Source organism: Branchiostoma belcheri, unplaced genomic scaffold (assembly GCF_001625305.1).
Source record: "Branchiostoma belcheri isolate BF01 breed outbred unplaced genomic scaffold, Haploidv18h27 scaffold62, whole genome shotgun sequence".
NCBI classification, from domain to species: domain Eukaryota; kingdom Metazoa; phylum Chordata; class Leptocardii; order Amphioxiformes; family Branchiostomatidae; genus Branchiostoma; species Branchiostoma belcheri.
In genome coordinates, this window is record NW_017804265.1 from 88,388 (window position 1) to 105,299 (window position 16,912).

General features: G+C 41.7%; 1 protein-coding gene across 3 annotated transcripts; it reads left to right on the top strand.

Moving 5' to 3' along the window:
- Window positions 1-1,096: 1,096 nt before the first annotated feature.
- On the top strand, window positions 1,097-16,603 carry LOC109483138 (tripartite motif-containing protein 54-like). 3 transcript variants are annotated; one of them, XM_019786137.1, is made up of 10 exons: window positions 1,097-2,035; window positions 6,771-6,866; window positions 7,326-7,457; window positions 8,059-8,160; window positions 9,100-9,122; window positions 9,319-9,440; window positions 9,966-10,256; window positions 12,890-13,341; window positions 13,749-13,874; window positions 15,555-16,603. In XM_019786137.1, exons 1-10 carry the CDS (start codon window positions 1,583-1,585, stop codon window positions 15,936-15,938), a joined length of 2,181 nt encoding a protein of 726 aa, XP_019641696.1. In that variant the 5' UTR covers window positions 1,097-1,582; the 3' UTR covers window positions 15,939-16,603. The 3 variants fall into 3 exon arrangements, with proteins under 3 accessions (XP_019641696.1, XP_019641698.1, XP_019641697.1); XM_019786139.1 differs by having other exon boundaries at window positions 13,749-13,904; window positions 15,555-15,845; XM_019786138.1 differs by lacking the exon at window positions 13,749-13,874.
- Window positions 16,604-16,912: the final 309 nt, after the last annotated feature.

Here is a 16,912-nt window from a genome sequence, read left to right on the forward strand (position 1 = left end):
GTGGAAGTGGGGTGGACAACTGTCGTGTTTCCCACTGGTCAGGCTCCACTGGTCAAAACCATAAATTTTACCACTAGTCAGGTAGGCCCGGATGTAACATACCATCACATATTCAGTAGTTGGGGTACATGCAGTATCATTTATTCTACAAGCAAGCGAGAAAGGTAGAAACCTCTTAGAAGGTAAGGAAAACTCTGTAGATTCAAACTGTGTAATGTAGCTGTAATTATGTACGATGGTTTGGGGGGGGGGGGGTACAAGGCCGTTATTGCATCATCACCATCCCAGTACCAGGATTTAACAGCAAATGACCATCGTCCGACGCATTTGCAGACAATTGTACTTCGAACGACGATTACCAGAGGGCTTAATCTTTGTGCTGCAGAGCCCCCTGCTGATTATCTCAGGAACTGTAGCAAGAAAATTATATGTACCCCTAATATAATAATTGTTTGCTAGGCCATAATGATTTGATTATATGGATGACATCCTCTAGGAACCCCAAACTGACGCGAGCGTGCGAATAAAAAACGTTTGGCGAAAAAAATTGCCATCATTATGAAATCCTACGTGGTCATGAAGGTTGAGCAAATGACTTAGCACACAGAGTATGGTGTGGCGAATAACAGACTCTGTATTTTTATTTATTTCTTCATATTTTCTAATGTTTCTTTCGAATTGAGTTTAGAAATTTTATGACATCATTTTCCAATATTTTTGGCAATTTGCTCAAATTTTGCAACTGTTTTGTACGATTAAATTACAGTATGGCTGAAAACCTTTTTATTATGGAAACGGACAAAAAATTCATACGCGCGGGACGTCATTCATATAATCAAGATAACATGGCCTTACGTATGGAAAACTCTTCCCATTAATTGTCTAGCGACTCCACCACAGTGCACGACCGCATATTGCAGTATCATACGTTTGCCGGTGAGCAGCCGGAACTCAAACTCTGAAACCTTCTATACAGATGATGCTGTTCGTTAACCGCTAACACTGACTACGCGCTAGCTACACACACCATCCCACAAAAAAAGTCGACAACAATTCTGCGAAACATATTTTCCAATTGCGAAATTAAGACATTTCCACGTTTCCCTTCATGATGAATATGTCGCCATGCCGGCCGGTCTAATAATAGGCTCCCTATAAGGCCTATGGCACGCAGCGGCCCGGCGTAACGTTCCAGCCCCGCGCTCCTGCTATTTTTAGCCGCCCTCTCCCTCTGTATCCCCGACAGTGAGTGTGCGTAACCCAGTGGACTGTGTTTTCGCCTTTATCAGAAAATCTAACCGTCTGAAGTCTTGGTATTGAACTTGTCACTTGAGTGCGTTGTCGAGCGTCTTCCGTGTAACGTTTAGCGGCAATGCCGAGTCTTAGAGACCGGTAGTAGAGGCGCTTCAAATGCGGGCAGGGTGAACGGCTATTTTCGGGCAACGCCTGCCTCCGGGCGTAAGATCTAGTCTGCCAGGCGGTAGAATCGGTCAGACGGAAAGAATTTGAGTCTCACTAGTCACGTCTGGTCTCCTCTGTGATTTTCCATCGCCCGGTCTTCGTGTGTTTCCCCAACAACAAGATGGACAACCTAGAGCGGCAGCTAACATGTCCGATCTGTTTAGAGATGTTCAACAAGCCCGTGCTGATACTACCCTGCCAGCACAACCTCTGTCGCAAGTGCGCCAACGACGTGTTCCAGTCGCGAGGCACGCCGAGCGTGGTGGGGAGCGGCGGCCGGTTCCGCTGCCCGACCTGCCGGCACGAGGTCGTGCTCGACCGCCATGGCGTCTACGGGCTTCAGCGGAATCTGCTTGTCGAGAACATCATCGACATCTACAAGCAGGAGATGGAAGGAACCGGCATCAAGATCACCAAGAAGAAGGAAGAGCTGATGTGCGAAGTGCATGAGGAGGAGAGAATTAACGTGTACTGTGTGGCCTGCCAGTTTCCTATATGTTCCATGTGTAAAGTCTTTGGTGAGCACCAGGATCACGAAGTGGCGACCATCCCAGAAGTGCACAGCAGGCAGAAGGTGAGAAAATCCTTTCTTTCTTTTTTTTCAATAACAGACAACCAGATGTTAGTTATTGAGTGATGTGTATGCAACACTGGCCAATTCAAAACCGCTGAGTAAGCATTAATATTATAAAAAATTATACAAGAAAAATCTTATATATATGATAAGAAATTATATAATATCGTAAAAATATCTATAAAAGTAACACTAGTATTTCTTTCCTATAAAGATTATTAATATTTCAATTGCCTGTTTTCCAAGAATACAGACTATTGCTTCAAAGTGTACGTGTACTGTGCTCAACTAGTCGGTAATTTTGTAGAATTCAATTCTAACATATCATAAGACTAATGGTAGAGGATGCGACAATTTAGCTTTCCAAAATACAGAGATAAAGAGATTAAACCCGTGTCCAGGCAAATAGTTGTTTGCGTCTGGGTACAGCGATGTCGACAGCTGGGGCGGTGTAGGGTTTCATGTTACTCATGGGGCGTGCCACATATGGGGTCAGCAGATACACTTGGCTACAGCAGGCTTCGTGCGTCTATGTAACTCAGGCCTTATGCAACATCTGGGGCGATATCATTGGTTTAAATCTATATACTGCCGGATACAATGTTGTACTGTGATCCAGTAAAGTTTAGAACGGAAACTGAGGCTTAAGGCTGAGAGTTGCCATGAATGGTTGAGGTTGCACCTCTTGATGATGCATCATAAAAGCCCAATATGTATGGCAAAAGCAATCTCAATTCTTCTATAACTACTGCAACATAAGACACCATATCATTAGTTTATATCAATATACTGCGGAACTATGCAGTACTGTGATAGTAATAAAATACTCATGGCTATCCGTAGTACTAGTAGTACATTATTTGCGGCAACTGGTTTTTAGTTATAAGTAGCATGAAGGTTTATAACGCTTGATATACGATTTTCCAAAGAGCGAATGATTCCTCAGAAATCTTTTATGGATGATTCTTTTGGTAGACAAAAAGGAGATAGGTCCAGTGTTTTAACATGTTTGGTAATGGTCTTTGTTTAAGTAACTAACATTTCTAGGAGACGAAATCTACGTTTTGATGAAAAGTACCAACATGAATTAACATGACATTTTTCAAGTCAAGTGCCATTATATGTTTCAGGTTAGATCATTATTATGCAATTATTGGTGGCAAATGTAGCAAGTGGAAAAGCATGACGTAGTTTCCGCTTCCTGTTTCCCCAAACAGGCCATATCTCGTATATAGTGTATCAAATTCAAAAACCCTTTTAGGATAAATTCTTCATCTCAAAATCACGGAAATATTTTGGCAAAACAGCCGGAAGAACCTGCTCTCATGTGGTGCTCTGACGTACAGCATATGCGTCATTATTTTGAGATAATAATCATCAAAGTGAACTCATAAACAATAACAAGGACAAAAAGTTCTTTGTCTTGGTATATTTTTTGAGATGCAGTGTACAACAATAACTGGTGTTTACACGAAATGATTTATTCTACTGCCAACATCTGTTATACTGGTAACAGACGGTCATTATGAAATCATAAACTTGTTTTCACTGTAATTCAATCGCCAAAGAGAACAGTACATGTGCACAATATGTGCTAAGCAATATGTACACAATGGCAAAACACAAACAATTGTGGCGATGACTCGGCAGAATATAAAAATGAATCGCAAGATATTTCAATCAAACACAAAAAACACGTCGTTGTTTGTGTCCTTGGCTGATCCAATGGTTTCCCACTGGGAGACGCAGAGTGGAATGACCACATGCTACACTTCTGTCAATGGTAGGCAAAGACACTGGTCTTGCAGAGACTGCTAGTGACCGCCATGAAGGACAGAATGTATTGGGGTCCACTTTATTAAGTGTACCTCACCGGATAATTATTTCGATGATGCTGATTGTGTCCTTGATTGGATTATGTTGGATGCTGTGTATTGGTCGCCATCTTGTTTGTAAACTGGTCTATTTCCATGGTCAGACACATGCCAACACATGTTCTGTCACTCAAGTTAGTTGTTTACACGTCTTAACATGCCTAATCTAAACAGCATGAAATGAGATGACTTCAAGATCTTTTCTTTTGGACATTTGACTCTATTATTAAGCAGAAAGAATAGTTTAACAGAGAGATGCTCATCTTGATTATATGTTATTTTAAGCTACAGTGTATTGAACGTCTACGGATAATCTGATGTAAAAAAGATACTGTGACAAATTTGGACATGCCTAGTCGTTTCACCACATTCTAACCCGCATCAGTCTGTGTGGTAGTTTAATTCTGAAGATGCTCCATTTTATAATAGGTAGGAAAGAACCTGAAGTGTACACATGAAAATACTAGCCTACGCTTTCCTGTTGTCTTATGCTGGCTGATTTGCAGTGACCTGTTACTTAACGTGCCATTTTAGCATGCTATATTTAGTAGTAATAACGATATCACAGGCAGTGCATATTGACATTCGAGTGACTCCCATGAGCCTTGTTTTATGGTGAATCATGAGGTAAATAAAAAAAACCTGTATATTTGTATCATCACCATTCAACATGGTGGCATTCCAGAATCATGTTATTAAGCAGAACGTACACTCAACCTAGGGCAAAATTCCATCTTTAGTATTTTTGTGAGACTGGAGGATGCTCCATGGTCACTACGTATCGTGTCTGTACGCCTGACGACTTGTGTGTTCACTGTTCCTCTATTTGCCTCTGTGTGAGGAAGCTCTCTCAATTCGCGTTGGCAAAGACGTAAGAAATTCCTCCAGTGGATCAAAATGGAGAAATCGGTCAACAAAATTCCGTACCATTTCTCCGAGGACCTAATAAACAAATGCTATACATCAAACATCCTGCACAACCACAAGATGGACAATACGAGCGCTCCAACTATGAAAATGAGCTTTTGTACTCTTTTTGTACTGTAATTTTATTGTTATGGTATTTTCATATGTATTTCCAAATGATTGTATTTTAAAAAATCGGTGCAGAACTCTTCTCCAGATGTTAAATTTCATCTGTAGCGCCATAGGGGCAGTAATCACAGGATCAATAATTATTTTGATTTTTCAGCATGCGTCACATCTAGTAGCCTTGGGAGTTTTGTATCTGCGACATGTTGCGAAGAGAGGAGCAAAGACGCGGCATTGGGCCAAATATAGCAGCGAAAATAGACGATGTGATGACAAGATGGCGTCAATAATTTTGATAAAAATATGGCGTCATAATCTTTTAAATAATAGCTACAGTTTTTATAGAGTCACCGGCATCATCGGTGATGCACAGATTTTGTTTGCTTGTTTGTTTGATTGTTGTATGGCCGGTAAACAAACCATTGTAGTATGCAAAATAAAGCTGTTGGCAGGCAAGATAACTTTATCTTGGGCTGAAGCGTTGCCTAGAGGCAATGGTCACATGTTCAGCAACCATGTATCAGATTTATTCAAGATGGCGGATGTCTGTATTTTCTTAATAACGCTTCATAATCATAATTGATCTTTTTTCTAAAAAGGAGTATATATATATAATATCATCAATATTGATTTATATCCCTCTGTAGGATTCCATATAAGCATATCTTAAGGAAAGATTATTCTACTTTGATGTTTTAAATCTTTGCTGACGCTCAAAAGTCTGTTGGCTCTCCCTCCCTCCCATGTACATATAGGGAGGAGTTTTATCTTTACTTGCACCACTTATCTAGCCAGTGCATGTCAGCCAAGACAGAAGTGGGTTACAGCCTAAAGCGCGGTGACTAGAGATATGTCACACTTAGACTGGTGACCAGTCTACCGTGGTTGGGGTGGGTTCTCTTCGGGGCTGCAGGAGCTCTTCCCCGCCCGACTTAGCTAGGTTCCCCGGTAGGTTTTGACGGGAGTTAAATTAGCAATACCACAATCTATATTGCGGTGGGGCCAATCAACTCCTTGCGTGCAAAACTCCTACAGGCGTAACACTCCAACCGGACGGTCTGTTGAGCTGGACTGGAGAAAACTATGAGAGCCCCAAAGACAGCCTACCCCAACCACGATATACTGGATACCAGACTTAAGTCACACTATGTTGAAGATGTTTGCTCATGTTAGTTGGGTGATGAGGGCCACCATACCCGATAGTCTGGCGCACCCTGTACTAATGTTGTGTACTTTTGTCATGGTGTGCTGCGTACTGAAGCAATATGTATGCAAATCCCCTACAAATCTTTCTAAGAAATGCCATACGACAATTCTGGTATCCATACAAATATGTACAATGTAGAAATTACAAAATATATGATTGATTAAGCCATCAGACAGATTAAACATATAATGGTATGGCCAACAGAAAGATTCGGCCATTAAATACATGGTAAATTGATTGGTAATAGCCTTTACTAAGAGTACATGTACATGTAACTACCAACGGAGAGGAATTTACATGATAACATCATAACGTTTGTGTGCATGAGTGGTCATGATGTTTACCGAAGGAAAGCCTATTGTCTTTGTTCAGCTTCTTCCTCTTCTTCTTCTCCAAAGAAATAAGGTCAATGACCTGAACCAGACATCTATCACCATGGTAACTTGTGTTGGCTTAGTCTTGTAATTTTATATCAGGCCAGGGGGGATTTTTCCTGTCTGACCATAATGTGTTTGAGTAAGACTCAACAGAGCTGACCTTATGCGAAGGTAAACATTATGCTTTAAAATTGTTTTTCGAATGTTGCCTTTCTATTTAAATGTCTGCATTTTATGATTCCCAGATTGAGCTGAGTGACTGCATAGCCAAACAAGTGGCCGCAAACGACAAGCTACAGAGCGTCATCAGTCTGTTGGAGGAGGGATGCCGGGTACATGAGGTGAGGACACGGTTAAAACATGGACATAAAGGATCCTAAGGAATGTGTAACTAGTAGATAGAAAAAAAGAACTGCAAACACGAGTCTTAAAATACGTTGTAAATTGAAGAGGAATTGAAAAAGAGCGAATATTAATAAAAGGAATTACAGTATGTCAATGTTGCCAACTATACGTTAAAAAGATATTAGATGCTATAATATACCACACAGGCTACGTGTAGATAAGATAGAAGTCATACTTACTACTGCCTTACTACTACACACGCAGGCTGATAAATGTATTCTTAAACCAATGTTACAGCAAGTTTTGCGTCTGTCCAACAACATAGAAGGCATAGCCGGCCATAGTGTGACCCTGGACATGTCCAGGAGATTTTGTTAGTTACACTGGACATGTCCAGGAGATTGTGTTAATTTTTAAAGAAAACTAACTTTATTTCTGTCACAAACCTGGAACAGATGAATGCACGGGAGGTGAAAGCCGCCATTTGTGACAAGTTCGACAGACTGTACAGTATCATAGAAGATCGCAAGGGGGTGTTGCTATCATTGGTAACGGAAGAACAGCTGGAAAAACAGAAAGTGCTGCAGGTTAGTACATGGAACATCTACCCGATATTAGTAACTGGTGACTGTCATTGTTTAAAGTGCAATGACTCTTAATGGCACTTTCAAACATTTTTGCAACGTTTAGAAAACAGAAAGTGCTGCAGGTTAATACATGGAACAACTAGTGGCTCAAATCCCCGATATTAGTAACTGGTGACTGTCATTTTTTAAGTGCAATGATGTACGTCTAAAGGCTTCGGTAACATTTTTGGCAAAAAAAAAACAATTTCAATGAACAAATGCTTATGTTTTGAATTTTATCTTTTATCAAATGAGTTTTGGAAACATCCCGAAGAATATGTCCTTCATATTCTATATAACATTTGTTTCTTGATTCATCGTAAAATTCGTGAAGTTGCAAAGCCCAGGCATAACTGACCTACGTACCCTGCATTCCAACATTTTATTGATCAATTTTGTGTGGTTAATTCTGTCGAAGGCTTCACTAAAGTCAGTCAGCAGGACATATACATGTATATTGAATTGTACACATATATTGTATATCGAGTCCCTCCACCCCCAAATCCCACTATTGTACTTATTTGTTGTCTATATAATACCTACCGTCACCTGCTCCTCCCAGGAACTGATCGCAAAGTACAGCGGTGAGCTGGAACGCGCGGCCAAGTCGGTGGAGGAATCCCTGCTATTTCTAGAAGAGCCGGACAAGGCTGCCTTCCTAACGGTACGAAAGACCTAACCCTTACACACTACGTCCTAGCGCAGTTTCTAAGTCAGTTTCACAACACGTTTTTCACAGGATCTGAACGTTACGTTCAGCGGAGAGTTGGAGAGCTCGTCAAAGATGGTGGAAAGTACACTCCAGTTTTTGGAGGAACCTAATAAAGCTGCTTTCCTGGCGGTACGTAAGCGTATCAGACTGTAAAATGTATCCCTCTTTTGCGAGGGTAACTTTCTCATTTGGTGCTGCTGCTGGTGTGTTTATTGTTGTTGTACGGTACCACTCACATCTGCTGTCTATCTGCTTGAGATGGTAAAGTAGCCTGGTGTCCATCCCAATTAGAACTGGTATATAGACACTTTATCAGGGATGGATACCAGGCTACTAAAAAGGGACAAGATGAGACAACGGAGAAGATGAGCTTCCATGCAGCTTTAACACGGTGCAGCCATCTTTAGGCTGCTCTGCTGAGTAACATTGGTGGCAGCTGGCCTCCGTAGCAGGCTTATAGAACTGGGGGTTTGGTGGTCTTCGGCTGTTTTCTGATTAGCCCAGTTCTAAACGGGGGTAAAACCAGGCTGGCTATGTTGTCGACATGCAATCAGAAAATAGCACATAAAAGATCCCAAAGACCCTGAAGACCCCCAAACCCCCAGTTTTTGGCATGCTATGGAGGCTAGGTGGCAGCTGGGTGACTGCTAAACTGGTGGCTGCGGTGGGATCTAGACTCATGCCGTCGAAATAACCAATGATGCCCCTTTTGAATCTATTATATTAATCCTCTTTAATAGCAAGGTTTTAATAACACGTTGTTAGCCAAGATAACCCAATTTATACATTTTTTGCTAATAGTGGCTTGGAAAATTCTTAATAATTTGTTGCAATCACATCCTGTACATGTATGTATGCACTCACTTATATGACATTTTCTCCTTATTTCAGAAAACCAAGGAATTGATAGAAAGGTATGTATGTCTAACTTCAACTTCTTTTACAACTGTAATTGCATTGCTGGATATAAAAATGGCTTCCCTGTGTAGAGTACAGAACATCTAAATCATGATTTGAGAATTCGTGTTTGAAAAACAAACTTCATCAATTCTCTGGACGTTTTTATTGCTTACTTATCTTCCTTTTTGGACATACATGATATTTTTACAGAATAAACGCGGCCATTGAGAGCAGTAACAACGCTAACATCCCCGAGCAGGGCGGATTCGAACATCTCCAAGTGGATTTTTCCAAAGAGGAAGACGTTCTTCAGAAGCTAGACTTTGTCAAAGGTAAGACATAGAGTGCATTTAGCCTACATTATCTTCAAGACGAAGTAAAAACAAACCAGAAATACAGGTTAATTGTAGTAGGAACTAGTTTCTACTACAGTAAATTTAAACGATCAGTGAAAATACGTTGTCACAAACTACGACTTATCCATTTTTTGCCAGGCACCACAAGGCACTTAACTAGAGGCTTATTAGCATTAGTTCGATTCAAGTCAAAAAGGTGACCAATTATTTGAGTCGCTCATAGTCATCACACTCACGCCACCTAATCAGCCAATCCCATTCTGGCTCCCAGGCCAGCTTTAAAAAAATATCCTATAACATCACCATGGAACAAGCTACCACGTGATTGTTTCCCAAAAGGGGATTTACTTAAACTTTTCAAGTCTAAGGTCAACAATTCATTCGTCCTCACTGTCTAGTATAGTCACCTACAACATTTGAGTGGCTCTTACAGTATGAGCCTTGTTTTGTGGTGAATATGAAGTAAATAAAAAAAATATATTCTTGTTTGCCTTACTGTAGAGGACACCAGTGTCGCCGATGCTGAGACCCAAACCAGAGGCAGCATCAGCGAGAGATCAGGTCACGACGCGGAGTCCGGAGACACCTTCGCAGACAGCCACGAGGGCGAAGTCTACGAGACGACCACCGTGACAGAGTCGGAAGGGATGGGAATTCTGTCCGACGACCCACCCACCGAGGATGCCAGAGGCGAGGGGGCTGCAGGAGGTCCTGCAGCTGACGACGATGACGTCTTCATCACCCCGAGAACGCAGAGCCCAAGCTCCGCCCCTTCGACGTCTAGCCAATCAGGTACTTTGTCTGGAGATGCTGGTTCCTCCTTGTACAAGACCCTGTTTGGCATCATCAACCAGTAATATAATGGTGCCTGGTCTACAAATCGGATGGCGCGATGTAAACATGCACATTGCTTGCACATTGGATTCACGTGTGAATATACGAAAAAAAAAACAGTTATTATTCAAGCAATTGCGCAAGTGGATATGATTTTGGAAACGGTGTCACTGAAGAAAGGTAGTGGATGCTACCTGAAACGGCTGGCCATTTCCCAAATAATATCTAGTTGCTTGTCTTTTTGGGGTATCTTATTACCTGGATGTCTAACCTTCACCGACATAAATACAATTACTTTGATCACACACGTTTGCTTATACATATCAATGATTATTTTGCTGCCAGAATTAACCTAAGATATACGAAATAAATTACATCAATTTTGTTCACTTTGAAGCTGAATGATACGAAGGAAATTCCACTTTAAGAGTAAAGCGCGACGCTCAACCGATTTGATGACCATGGCCTTAACTACATACATGTATCACCTGATCACTAAGTTTTACTCCATTAGAAGTAAGGAATATATACTATTTTGAGACGTATCACCACATGCATTGGTGCATGGTGTTTTGAATTGTAAGTACTGCTATGAAGTATTTTAAGGCAATATTGTATATTTGAAATTGATTATACTATATGCCAGGCAATACAGACTCATTGCAAGTCTTCTTTAAAAATTTAAATTCGACTCTTTGTATTCCCCGCTGCTAGTGGCCATAAGTAGGCTGGCTCTTTGGTTTGATAATATGTCTACTGTGCACTATGGATCTCCTATATAACCAGAACTTCTTTTGTCTAAGATATAACAATGGTGGAAATGACTTTTATGTCTGCCAGCGTATAGTGTGAATAAGTAGATAGGCTCTTTGACAATAGGTTTAATCAGCCATATTCTTCGTAATCGTAGCTAACTTAGATCCTGTTAGATCTTTCCAATGGCAAAGATAACTTCTAATACCTTACAGCGTGTGATCTATTCCTTTCCGATTAAAGTTTGATGTGTTCATGCCCTAACATCGCGTCAACAGTGCAGTTTTTGAGCCCTTCTACATTAACATATACTAGTCTCCTCTTTTGATGGTTAGGCTTGATGGTATCTGTGCGAGTTCCTTGCGTTTTATAAGCAGTAAGTGCCTAGTTCCCCCAGAGCTGTAGCTGCCAAAATATTTCCCTTTGCTTCCCAGCTAAACTTCATCACTACATTAAAGAGTCCCAAATAATCCTGGCCCAAATACCTTATAAATGTAAATTTCATTGATGTCAACCCATGTTAACAGAATCTGGGGCAGAGACGGGCAGCGTTGACGACTTAGAGTCAGAAGAAAGTGACAAAGTCGAACTGATCCGTCAGTCCTTCCCACAAAAGGAAAACAACAAGACCGCAGAAGGTGCGAGCTCCTCCCTGTGGGAAAACCCAGCAGACAGGCGGCGCAACAATATGGCTTGCCTAGAAAAATGGCGACGTAAGACTATCAGCTCTCCAGTGCCTCTCGCTGCCTTCAGCAGTAGCGGTTATCCCAGTTATTTTGGTTCGACAGAAAATCTCGCAGCAGCTTCCACCTTGAGGTCTTCAACCTCGAGGCTCCCCCGCTACCCAAGTCTGCGTTCTGTGTTTAACCGATAAACTAATTAAACATTGCCGCAAACTCCCGAATAATCTCGGTTTTCAGACCCATCCTCTTTTGTATCTGCAGCAAAACTCTTCATAACGCTTTGAAACATGTCATATTGAATGACGATAACACATTTTGTCAGAATTTAGTAAAATTGACTGTAGTGATGTTACATGATGGATACAAACTACAGCTGTATGCTAGGCAGACACTATAAGCCATTTCCACCACTAGACTAATTATTAGCATAGAAAAATATAGCAAAACCATGTAGATCAATGCTATACATTCTGCTTCCTAGAGCCGCCTTCTTTGCGTCCCCATGCAGCAAAAAAGCCCAATTGTCCATGTAATGCATGACTAAAGCAACGTATATTTCATCTTCAACAAAATACAACGGCTGTCATTTTGCGGTTGTTGTTCATTTTTGCTTATCGAGTTTTGTCAAAACGTGACAACGAAATTTGGACGGTGTACTTTTTTCTGATCTTGCAACCATCTTAATAATTACACTCCCAAATCATTTATTTGGTTCTCTTTGTTTCAGGAAATGGTTGTGAGTCAAAACAGCTAATAACTTTGCCAAACACGTTTCCGTCGCTAAATTCCTTGCGAGTAGCCTGTGGCTCTTGCCTCTCCGTGGCGTGCATGACCTTTCCAAAACTAGCAACCATTGCCCCGGAACTTGACGAAGATGCCTGCGAAGACTACATTTACGTAGTTTCTAAACTCGTTTTTCTAGTTCGAGGAAGTGGAGACACCATCTATTACGTGTTTCCCTAGCTAGAAATGACAGCCTTGTGACACATACTTATTTAGTCTTCATAATATAATGATAGATTATGTACATATTAGATACGACTTATTATAATATTCCTGTGTTTATACAAACTAATTGTTCCTAACCAGCTTGATCGTAGCCAACGTCTTCTCTTCACTGTTGCCGTTCTTTCCGCCTCCCCACTGCTTCCGAAGCGCCCCACTACTACCTATATAACACAGAAGTAAACCCCCTGCAAGACCGGCCGCCCATGAGCCGAGCCAGTATGGAATATTACGCCTCAGTGTTGAACAACAAGCCGGAAGAACTGCCAACAGATGAAGCTGCCACAGCGCAAGCGTCGAACGAAGTCGCGCCGAAGGTAGCCGAAGGGGCGGCGGCGAAGGTGGCCGAAGAGACGGCGAAGGTGGCCGAAGGGACGGCGAATGTAACCGAAGGGACAACGAGTGAGGTCGAATCTAAAATTGAAGATACGGTTGAGAAAGATAAAGAGGAAGAATCTGAAGTTGAGACCGCTATCGGCGATTTCCGCAGAAGAAGAAAGTTTACAACAGCAAAGGCTATCGAGACAGCAGTAGGCGAGAACACTCCCAGACTTATAACTGTCACTCCGGAAGAGAGTCAAGCCATCAGGGAGTTTTTGTCGGTAAGTTTGCTATTGGGTTGATTTTAGAAAACATTGCATATACGAGACTACAATATTAGCTATGCACGTGGTCATGTCTATTGGTAGGTGCATACACTTAACTTGGTCATGTGCTTTTATCATTTCAAAAACTTTCGATCTGTCAAATGCAGGGAACTTCAAACAACGAAGCTCCGTGATCTGCCCTAAGTCTGTAGAAAATGCATAAATTAGTATCATCTCCCACAATCATGAAAATTCAGTCTCTTTATATATCCTTCATATCATTTAGAGATGATATGTCGCAAACTTACTTTGCCAGTGCCCATCTCAATGGTGACCGCCATTTTGAATTTGCTGCCATATGAGTTTCTGCGCATGACCGGAAGCCTCTGTCTCTTCCGTTTTCCCTCCCTCCCGGCATGCAGAGCGTGTCGTCGCTAACGCCGCCCCCGTCCCCGGCCGGTCGGGTCAGTCCCGCGCAGGACGGTACCACGGAGCCGGGAAAGCCGGGGGAGACCGCCACGCAGCCGCAGCAAACCACGGCACAAACGGTGAGGCATGTTCACTGAATGAAACGGAAGGTCAGTTCACGACGCACCTATCAATAGAACATGGCTGCTTGGGCCGGGACTGCCGGGGTTCTTACCTCCGCCAAGGAAGCATGATTTGACTGTTAACAGGTTGCCATGAAAATTTGGTATCAGACTGTAGCATTGTCAGAATTTTCGAATCAAACATCAAGGAAGCTGAGTCGCCGAAAAAGTGAAATAGCGCTGATATGTTGAAAGTTATCGAAAATGAGGAAATTTCAATTATTTATATTTTCCGTTTTGGCGCAAAAATCTTACATAATATCACTTTAACAGATTGCCCTGAAAATTTCGTATCAGACTGTAGAATTATTAGAATTTCGGCTAGAATATCAAACTGAGCATCTTTGAATGTTAAAAGATGCAATGAACTTTCAATCTGAATTGTAGGTACATCTCAGTTGCTAAAAAAACAATTGGTCGCTCCACTTGATATTGCTTTTGAAAATCCTGCACTATGGTTCCTTGGCGGAGGTTTTATTGCTTTTCGTAGTGTTATCTAGTGCTAGCCTGGATACCATTCTCTGTAGTTACAGTTGGCTGCCTCTCTTTGCTTGCTACCTCGGCTACCACCGTGTATACGTAGCAAGCGACAAGGGAGTGCTAGCGGTAAGTACAGAGGATGGTATCCAGGCTACTCGAGATGTGTCATTGCTAAGCAGAGTGGAATGGTAGAAACCGAAGACGTCATTATATCAGACCATTCTTCCATCATGGTATTGTATCTGCATGTCCAGAAGATATGGTTAGCATGCTTCATGATAATTTCAGATGCGTTTGCTTGGCTTTACCTCATTTGCAATCACATTGTTTTGCGTAACTCTTGCCTATATAATAGCTTACACACATTTTACGCCCAAGTTGTAATTGTTTATGCCATGAACGCTGCATCAAAATTTCATCGACCATCTTGCTGCAACAACATTCCGAACATTCACGTTTTTGTAACGTAATTGAGAGCGCCTCTTGATGATAGCGTCTGAAGAAATGTTGGCGTAGCATCGTTGTAACAGCTCTTTAAAAAGTAATGCACGGGGGTGCCTCTTACTTATCTATTAGCATGAACCGCTGTCTTGCGTTTAGCAAAGCAAATTATGGTAAAGATCATTAATGACTGTTTGTATTTTGCGTTTTGCTGATATCACTGTCTTGTAGACATCATTGTCATCGTCATTGTTGGCAGCTCGACATATCAATGCGTGCGGCGGTATGTGACTCATTTTTGCAGCGCGCTAACGTTGTTATTGTTGTAACAGTTTCTGTTGCTATGCGCGAGTTGCAGTTGTTAAATTGCGTCAAGCGCACGTCGTTGCTGATCATGATACACATTGCAAATTTTCATCAAAGCATCACAGCAAAAGCGCACTGCATTTTGTTAAGCTAAATCACGATGCCACGCTGCAACACTCTCATCAGACGCCATCGTCATCAAGCTAAGTCATCGCCCATGCGCCCAAGCGCAGAAAAAAAACACAATTCACATCTGGCACTAATTCGCTTGGCGTCGTCATGGTATCAACATGAAGGAAGGCGTCATCACGTCTTCGTTGTTTTTTCTCATAGTAATAATTTTAGAAAAAAAAATCAGCTCAATCAGTCACAGGAAAGGTTTGTTTTTTTCTTTCTTTCTTTTCTCTACAGGCTCAGGAAACGATGGGGATCTTGCAGGATGAAGAAGACGACATCGTCGTCCTTGGACCAACGGAACGCAAATTCGAAAAGAACGGTAACGAAAGCATCACGGGATACCTCCGCAAGGCTACTACCACAGGAAGTGACGTCACAAACATGGATGCCGGCACATCCGCTGCGGTCCTTCAGATCAACCACAAACCAATCCGGGGGATTTTGAGACGGTCCAGCAGTGAGGGCAGCACGGGTACAAGCCACGGGAGGCGGGTACGGTTCTCTATTGAAGAAGACTACAAGGAAAACGAGAGAGACTCAGACATGGAAACGGAACTAGGCGACGTAGAAGTGGACGATGCGGAGGCAATGGGCTTCTCTTTTCTTGGCCACGATTAAAAGAGAAGGGAGGAACTGAACACTCATGAGTACATCAAGTCAGATGGGAAATTGAAAAACATCGTTATATATGATGTGGCTCAGGTGACGAAGAGGCGAACCTTGTTTAAGTTTATGTAAAGAAAATCAGCATGGAACTCGTCCGCAATGTTTTTATTTCATCCCCTCCTCTACCTCTTTACTAAAACAAGTTTACTCATTTCACGCTTGCTTCAAGAAAACTCTACAAAACTCAAAGGCATCACGATAACTGGTGAAATATCCTCTTTTTCCGTAGAGCTCGATCGCACTCGTCGTAAGATATGTTTGCTACATCAAATCAAGATCATTCTTGAAATAGTTGTAGTTGTGTCCGTACAGGGAAAAAGTTGCAATAAATCCTTCCTTGTCAAACGTTAACGGTTCGATCTGGGAATCGCACAAAAAACAATTTCCTTTACGACGAATGCGACCGCGCCAATAGCCACATTGGTGCAGTTTATTATCGTTTTCATGACAACCACGCTGGCTAGGTTCTAACTTGATAATGTACAACCAAAACAAAATTGATATCACATCATTTATGATATTAGCAAATACGTTCAGTGAATACCTATACGTTAAAAAGATTAAAGAAATACGTTGGTGCCATTATATATTATGTGAATAAATGATTTCTCTTGTGATGATCTCTCTGTCACCTCTCTCTGTGTGGCCTTACCAACAAAAAGTGCAAAATACTAAAAACGTGCTGGTCCTCAAAATCACCGATACAAACAGAAAATCCCTCTTAGATGAGAAAACGTAATTCATCAGCGTATCTATCGTGAGACCTCTTTCAAACATCCCTTAGGCATCTTGTGGGTTTATATTGCTCCGTATAGATTTATAGGTCTTTAATAAGAATATGTAAGTGGGGAAATTCATGTACTTGTCCTTGCCAAAAAGTAGCAGCAAATATTTAAACACATGAAGTTGTAAGTACAGTGTAGTAC

Bases quoted from the DNA above. Each gene is read 5' to 3' on its own strand.
- LOC109483138 (XM_019786137.1), top strand. From the start codon at position 1,583: ATGGACAACCTAGAGCGGCAGCTAACATGTCCGATCTGTTTAGAGATG. The intron at 2,036-6,770 runs GTGAGAAAATCC...TATGATTCCCAG, and splicing joins AAGTGCACAGCAGGCAGAAG to ATTGAGCTGAGTGACTGCAT. The intron at 9,123-9,318 runs GTATGTATGTCT...ATATTTTTACAG, and splicing joins ACCAAGGAATTGATAGAAAG to AATAAACGCGGCCATTGAGA.